Source organism: Anarrhichthys ocellatus, unplaced genomic scaffold (genome assembly GCF_004355925.1).
Source record: "Anarrhichthys ocellatus isolate YVR2014 unplaced genomic scaffold, GSC_Weel_1.0 scaffold42, whole genome shotgun sequence".
Taxonomy (NCBI): domain Eukaryota; kingdom Metazoa; phylum Chordata; class Actinopteri; order Perciformes; family Anarhichadidae; genus Anarrhichthys; species Anarrhichthys ocellatus.
The window spans coordinates 1,267,244-1,275,591 of record NW_022280072.1 but is presented as its reverse complement, the minus strand read 5'-3'; the positions used below and the strand labels follow the sequence as shown (position 1 = coordinate 1,275,591).

The 8,348-nt window shown below is 43.3% G+C and overlaps 1 protein-coding gene across 3 annotated transcripts in view; it reads left to right on the top strand.

Annotated features, from left to right (window-relative positions):
- The window catches only part of LOC116394899 (importin-13-like), a 20,517-nt gene extending 12,175 nt beyond the window's left edge, over nt 1-8,342 (top strand). For all 3 annotated transcript variants that reach the window (XM_031868281.1, XM_031868280.1, XM_031868279.1), the window contains exons 7-17: nt 460-601; nt 1,899-2,065; nt 2,311-2,431; nt 3,004-3,151; nt 3,277-3,458; nt 4,057-4,083; nt 4,704-4,838; nt 6,072-6,224; nt 6,512-6,592; nt 6,713-6,850; nt 7,851-8,342. In XM_031868281.1, the coding sequence (XP_031724141.1) occupies nt 460-601; nt 1,899-2,065; nt 2,311-2,431; nt 3,004-3,151; nt 3,277-3,458; nt 4,057-4,083; nt 4,704-4,838; nt 6,072-6,224; nt 6,512-6,592; nt 6,713-6,850; nt 7,851-7,979 (1,423 nt within the window). In that variant the 3' untranslated portion in view covers nt 7,980-8,342. The remainder of the gene's footprint in view (nt 1-459; nt 602-1,898; nt 2,066-2,310; nt 2,432-3,003; nt 3,152-3,276; nt 3,459-4,056; nt 4,084-4,703; nt 4,839-6,071; nt 6,225-6,511; nt 6,593-6,712; nt 6,851-7,850) is intronic.
- Nucleotides 8,343-8,348: the final 6 nt, after the last annotated feature.

Below are 8,348 nucleotides of genomic sequence, written 5' to 3'. Positions count from 1 at the left end.
GTGTGTGTGTGTGTGTGTGTGTGTGTGTGTGTGTGTGTGTGTGTGTGCGTGCGTGCTTCTTTTTCCTTTCGGTAGGCCTGTTACAATGTCAAGATTTTATAGTGCATTTGTTTTGGCCAAAATGATACATGACTCAATACTCGTCCAGTGTTGGGATAGTATTAAAACATCAATAATTCAATGATATTGAAGGCAACACATAACGTGTTTTAGCCAATACAATCAGAAAATACAATCTCAACAACATAGGAGAGAAACAGGTTTCTTAACATTACTTTGCACTGAAACAAGTCGAGCAATATTCTGTGTGCAGTCTCATGTGTTGCTGTGTCTCTTGATTAAATGACACAGAGAGACAAATAAAGACAATACCCTCTGCTGTGAAGGGCTTAAGGTTAGCTGCCAATTAAAACTTTTTCTCTTTCTCCATCATCCATCCATCCATCTTTCTCTCTTTAGGACTCTGTTGGAGCAGGTGGATCACTGGCAGAGCTTCCTGGCTTTAGTCAACATGATCATGTTTTGTACAGGCATCCCCGGCCACTACCCGGTCAATGAGACCACCAGCTCGCTCACACTCACCTTCTGGTATACGCTACAAGTAAGTAGTGGTGCAACCGATAATTTTTTCCGCCGATCATTGCTGATCCATATTGTTGTTTGATTATAGCAGCTGGTCTACAAGGCTCAAGACTATTTCTTTTTTTTTTTTGCCACTGTCCCTAAAATCCTTTCAACTGCTCTGAAGTCTGTGTGAACCATAAAAAATTCAAAATGTTTTCCTTTTATGTTGTTTGTTTTTAGGATTAAAACTAATCTAGTCATGAGTCGTTTCAATGATGTATTATAAGCTGCTTAGAGCTTTGTGTAAACAGCTCATAATTCATCTCTAATATCTATTTCTGTTGTGAAAACATCTTCAAACAACTGGATTTATTTGGAAAACTACACTTTACGAGATTACATGTGAACACATCATGATAACGTTACAATTTACCTTCGTCCACTACTCATTTTCACTGAACAGAGCCTGAACGCATCACTATGTAACTGAAGGTAACCTTTGTTCTCCTGTCGGTTTGAACACGGATTGGTTGTTTACAATGTAACATCAGATCGGCGACTAGAAAAGCGTAAATGCTGATGTCTTGATTGCATATTTTACTGAATATCGACGGATAACGATCGTCAGTAAAACTTTATTTCACACTGCGGTGGTTAACGCTAAACAGTGTAATTAATCCGCGCCGAACCGCGAGGGGGGATCCGTACGGATCAACAGTGGTCCGTTAACACCACTAATTATCCCATCGTAACGTTGAAGTGAAGTTGTGATACTTTGACAAATAGATAGTACTGCAAGTTTTTCAACTGGCATGATATACCTACTTCTTCCTCTAGCCTCGTCGTTACTAAACACATAAAACCGTCCACAAAATACAAGATACAGGAGGAGACATAACTAACTGTCACCTGACAGCAGCCGCTATAGCTGGTAGCCTCGTAGCAACACGATTCCATCAGTTGCAGCTCCCATGCTGCCACTGGTCACTGGAGCTGATTACGGCCAATCTAGACAACGCTTGTGATTCCACCAGACTGCTCTCTGCTCTGCTCTGCTACGGCACCTGATGATTGAATTGACTTTTACGAGTAACGATTCAATCGTTTGTTAAATGCCCCGTTTGTTTACCCACCATCGTAACTGGTAGGTTGATCAAATTAACCCACCACCGACCAAATTGACCTGCATTTGTCTGGTGGCGGCTGTTATTTTACAACCTTTGTGTGTCTGTTTATAGCCTCTGTGAGTCGTAAGAGATATTCTCTGGCTTTAGAATAATTTTATGTTCCACACTAAAAGCTATTTCTTTTTCCTCTCCTTCCTTCTTCCTCAGGATGAGATAATGTCATTTGAGTCGGATAAGCAGGCCGTGTACCTGCAGGTCTACAGGCCGGTATATTTCCAGCTAGTGGATGTTCTGCTCCACAAAGCCCAGTTCCCCACTGACCAGGAGTACGCATCCTGGTCCTCCGACGAGAAAGAGCAATTCAGGATCTACAGGTTTGTGTCCCTGTGTTTCTCTACATGCCTATTTCTGCTGCACACTGTTGAGTGTTTCAGTGACAGTCTGAGTGCTTCAGAAAATGACTCTCTGATTGGTCAGCATGTGAGTGTGCTTTCCTCTAATAGACTCTCACTGGACTGGCAGCTGAGAGGGCAAAAACCTGTCTGACAAAAAGATTAGCACATAATGTTCCAAGGTTGCATGCTCCTAAAATGTCTGCTTGTGCACATCTGTCCTTCAGGGTGGATATCTCCGACACACTCATGTACGTGTACGAGATGCTGGGAGCAGAGCTGCTGAGTAACCTGTATGATAAACTCGGGAGACTGTTGACTAATGCGGAGCCGCCCACATCATGGCAGGTGGGTGAGACGTACACAGACGAGCACAAAAACTATTTTGTGTCTTCTCCGAGTGTTGCACAAAAGCCAGTACTGAATATGTGTTATACCAGATTTGAGTTTTTCAGCACCGGTATTTATTTTTAGCTTGTAAGTCTACTCTCTTATATTAAAATAAACCTCAAGAAAACCTAAGAGTATATATTTACAGGATTTAAACCCTTTTTATGTTGATTTGGGTTATTTTCTTTTCAACTCAAACTCAATTTTTTATCACAAACTTTGCTAATAGTAAAAATAAATTTAATAATTTAGCGCCTTTCATACAAGAAAGCAGCACAAAGTGCTTTATAATAAGGGACAATGCACATAGAATGAACATTGAAAACTCATTAAAATGAGATTAAGAATTAAAACCAACTGAGTAATACATTTAAAAATCAGTACCCATATTTGCAGCATGGGTACACAACACAGCATCTCTTCTACTTTTCTTTTCTACATCAATGGTGAAGATGAAAAATTCAGAAAGTACTTTAGCTCCAACTGTTTCTGAAATGTCATACTCATCACCTGGTCTCCTCCTCCTCCAGCACACAGAAGCCTTACTGTACGGCTTCCAGTCCATAGCAGAGACGATAGATGTGAATTACTCCGACGTCATCCCGGGCCTGATAGGCCTCATCCCCAGAATCAACATCAACAACGTCCAACTAGCAGACACGGTGATGTTCACTATAGGTGAGATTAAAAGGATCTCCGCACACGTCACAAAAGTTCAAACACATTTAGTGTTATCATAGCGATCATAAAGACAACACGGGGGGGGATCTCATTCAGTATCTGAACTGGTAATCTCCCGCTAGGTGCTTTGGCTGAATGGTTGGCAGACCACCCAGTGATGCTCAGCAGTGTCCTGCCGTTGGTGCTGCAGGCTTTGGGGAACCCAGACCTCTCTGTTTCTTCTGTCTCTACGCTCAAGAAAATTTGTAGGGAATGCAAATATGACCTGCCGCCCTACGCAACCAACATAGTAGCTGTCTCTCAGGTACGTGTGCTGTGTACATGTAAATCTCCTTTTTTTGCCATTTTCACTCAGTTGATCACGTATGAGAGCCAAAAGCAATCAATGTTTTGTTTTGTTTTGTTTTGACTTTAAAGGCAAAGGAATACGAAAGCTTATTCGGGTATTGTAGGTACGAAGCCGGGGAACATTCTCTGAGATTATAAAGTCTGAAATTGCAAGAAAAGTCTCAGAAATTGAGATTTATGTCATAAATCTGCAAGAAAGACAAATTTTCTCGCTAGCTGCCGAGTGCAAAATATATAAATTACATCAGTATTTATTTATGTTCATAAAATAACAGAAAGAATATGTAAGAAAACTTATTTATGTTTCTTTCGGGACCTTCGCCTCGCTCAGAGGCCATCCGTACCAATATAATATTAGATATCTTTGTTACCGATGGCCCTCGTACGTCTTTGTACGTTGCAGACTTTTGTGATGTTCCTGCTCTCCAGAAATAACATTTCTCTTTGAAATCCCATCAGTTGTATTATTTGTTTTTCCTTTTTATTGCTAATTTGGGTCGGTTCTGTGGTGCTTTAAAAATAGCATAACCTTCACTCTGACTTTCTCTCTCCAGGAGGTGCTTATAAAGCAGATCCACAAGGTCAGTGTGTGTTCTTTCACATCCACTTCATTTTTTTGCCACTCAGTTGACATTTAAATAAGAACGGCTGAGAAAGAATATGTATAACATGATTTCAGGTTGCAGTGCAGTGAAACATCTTGAAAAACTAAAAAGGTGTATTCAGTAGAGTGCAAATCTCCGCCAGGTGTGTCTGCAATGACCACTGTTATATTGTGTGATTGAATGAGCGGCGGTAAGTGGCGGCGATGCACTCAGCAGTGTGTGCGCTGGTAGTTCCGTTAGCCGTCTCCTCTAACTGTGTCTCTGGGCGCAGAGCAGCGGCTTGAGCGAGGATGGACTCAGCTGTGTCATCCCTCGTGGCCCCTTCATGCTAGTGAGTGAGGAGTCAGCAGGCAGTTTATAGCAGTATAAAACAGGCAATAAAGATTTTATTTTTTAGGCAAAAGTGTGAGTCACTGGAACCATGAGAGGTCCTCGAGCACGCGGCCGTAACTGACCACCCAAACTGTTACGCTGTTTGCTGAAGTAGAACGTGAGATTAGTCGTGGACGGACACAGAGGTGCACAGGGATGATTTAAGCTCACTGCTTGCTTGAAACGGAAGCTAAACCTTCATCCATTTCTTTTCTTTTTTGCAGACGAGTCAGTGCATGTGGCTGATGCAGGCGCTCGGCTTCCTGCTCTCTGCTCTCCCCGTGGAAGAAATCCTAAGAAACCTTCACTCTCTCATCACCCCTTACATTCAGCAACTGGAGAAGCTAGCAGATGAGACGGTGCGTACACAGACCAACATGTAACAACATCACACACACACACACACACACACACACACAGAGCAGGCAGAGCTGGACTCTGGCCAATAGGAACAGGCCTTGTTTCCGTGTGGTGTCACTGCAGTGGAACATTTCTCTGCGGGACCAGATTGGATTTGACCCTGCAACATGGGCTAGTGACTCACAAGGAATTAGCAAAGACACACTTTTCTCTCACTCATGCAAGCACACACACACACACACACACACACACACACACACCACTGCAACTAGAGAGGGGGACAAATTGAGCCGAGAAGAAAAGAAATTGCCTGCACAGACCCACTGACAGTAGGTCATGTTTTCACATGTGCACGCACACAAAACATTCTTTATCCCTGTTGAAGTGTCAGTTCTATTAGAGTTGAGGTTTTTAGACTGTCACGCTGGTTGGGACAAATGTGGAGCGGATATTATCTAAAAATACACAGTTTGATGTCTGCTATATGTGGAACAAAGATCCCTTGTTAGAGACTGAAGGTGGGGTGAATAGAGATGTCAGGTGAGATGAAGCTGTCCCCGTCTCACCCTGCACACGGTCACACCGTCTCCGACTTCCTCCCTCGCTCAATTTATGTTCCGTCCAGCTTTTTGATCGGCATTACGTCAGACTAGCAAATCAGGTGCTGTGTCTGGAGCCGGACAAATAGTGGCACCTAGTGGGGAGACCTTCAGGTTACATTACATCATGGGTGAATGACCGTGATGGTGTCTTGACGGGGCCCGACTGTAAACACCGATACGGAGTCACTTCTTCATGTGAAGTGGGCGCGTACACTGTTGTTGTAGAGAGACTGTACAGTTAACAGTATCAACTCGGATGAGAGATGTGGACGTAAGACTTGTTTTTCTGTTACATCACCACCATGAAGACAGAGCTTTGATTCAACACCGCTAGTGAAAACCTAATTATTGATTGATTTGTGTGTGCGTGCGTGCGTGCGTGCGTGCGTGCGCGTGTGCAAACTGGTATGAGAAGGAGCCTTTCCTTCTGTCTGCTGAATACCTTTCCATTGACTTCTGTGTTGTTTTGTGTTTTAGAGTGAGGTTAAATATTTTTTAATAATTTAAATGTATATTACATATTTTTTTATCCCAAGTCGGGCACTAAATGATCCAGAGATATTGGGGTTGGTTTGTAGAATTCCTAAATATAACGATCCGTCTCTTCTCCCCTTTTCTTTCCTCTTTCAGCCTAATCCCTCCAATAAGTTAGCAATCATCCACATCTTGGGGCTGCTGTCCAACCTCTTCACGACGCTCGACATCAGCAAGCAGGACGACGAGTCAGCAGACGGCTCAGCGCCACCTGTCAAAACAGCACCGCCTCCGCCTGGACCAAACCCAGTCAGTCGCCACACACACGCGCACACCATCATCATCATCATTGCCATCAGTGGGGTGAATCTATGGATGATAGATGATAGATGCTGACCATGTGTTCCATTTAAAGACTTTAAAGCTGCAGTGTGGTAGTTGTGAATGGTAGTGGGGCACATGGTGCTCACAGCTAATGCTGGTTGGAGGGATGTCACTGAACCATAGTCATTAGTAATTCTGCTGATAGGCATGCACTCATGAGTAAATGCTACTGCTTGTGTGTGACTTTCTATTCATTCCTTTGTGTTGTCCAGGTGGTGGTGGTTTTGCAACAAGTGTTTGCGCTCATTCAGACTGTGCTCAGCAAGTGGCTCAATGACTCGCAGGTTGTAGAGGTGAGTCATCGGCGTGTTCATCCACATACTGTCAGACCTCTCTGCTCTTTGTAAGAAATCAGTCCACGTGATCGGATATGACATTTCAAGTATAGCTGATCTCTCGCGTCGTCCCTTCAGGCGGTGTGCGCCATCTTCGAGAAGTCGGTGAAGACTCTGCTCCACGACTTCGCTCCCATGGTGTCTCAGCTCAGCGAGATGCTCGGACAGATGTACAGTACGATCCCCCAGGCCCCAGCCCTGGACCTCACGCGACAGGTACACACGCATACATGTGCACGAACACACATTAGTATTCTTCCTTTAATACATACCTGAAGAGAGATTTTATAGATTTTTTTTACGAGCTCATCAGCTGAGCACCAGTGACACCTGATGAACCTTATATCCCCATGTTTTTGTGTCTTAAGTGACTTTTTGGGACAACAATTCTTAAAAAATTGGTCCAGTATTGAGGGAGAACGCTGCAGCCGGCAGCTGCTAAACGGGTTACTATGTAATCACTCGAGGCAACTCCTCACCTTCAAAAGCACATCTGCTAAAAGTGCTCATTTCTCAATCCAAAGCTTTTATATCTCTGCAGGGTTCTTTCCTTGATGTTGTCAGACACTTACAATAACAATCTGAGTCGGTCAGCGGCAGAAAGGACTTTAAGTGGACCTACATTGACGGTGAGGAGTTACCTCGAGCGATTACATCGCAGCTTGTTTAGCGGCTGCTGTCTGCAATGTTCTCCCTCGATACCGGACAAAATTCAAAGATTGTTGTCCCACATTAGTCACTTAGGCACATAAACATGAGAAAATAAGAATCCAGGTTAAACACAGGTCGATTTTTGCTAAAGAGACCTGATTTATTGTAGCGGTTGATCTCAGCAATTAATTAGCAATTAAGATTAATTCAATCCAAAGTCGCTATAATAAAAGTCTGTTCCCACAGCTCACAGACACATTTGTGAATAAACTGCTCTCACTACAAAGCTTGTCTTTCTCACAACGCCGTCAGTCCAAATGCTACAACAACAACAAAAAAATAACACAAACTCTGCAGGCTGCAGCATCATAAATCACCGAAATACTCGCAACATACTAGACCTATTTTAGAAACATGGGGAGCGGTAGTACGGAAGATATCTGGTGCTAACCAGCTGCATGTAAACACACAGTAATCAGGTTTCTGCAGTGCACGTAAAGACGTCCTATGGTTTCCAGCAGCCTGGTTTCTTGAGTGTCTGATGTGACGTCCTGCTGTGTTTCAGATGGTGCACATCTTTGCCAGTGAGACGGACCACTTCCCACCCATCAAGGCTCTGTTTGAGCTGGTGACGTCGGTAACGCTGTCCATCTTCCAGCAAGGTAGGGGGTCCAGCAGGGGGCGGGACTTGTGAACGCTGTCAAATGTGTCATGTTCAAGTCAGTGATATAGACCTTCTGAATGTTTCTGATCATATCTGATTTCACAGGATCCAAAATCAAGAGTTTTAAGAGCAGAGAGGTCGAAAAAAAAAAAGTTCACAAATGTATTCTAGAGCTGTACCGAATGTCTGTTTAATTTTATTACATTGGAAGTGTTAATTGAATTTTTGAAGCAATTTGAATCTTGATTTAGAATTCAGATGTCAACGCTACGAAGGAAGCTTCGAACTGTTCGGTGCAGCTCTAGCACATTATGGTGATACACTCGCTTTTATCTTGCTGTTGCATTTCTAGATAATAAACAATAGATAAAAGGTCTGAGGGCCACACATCAACAGGTC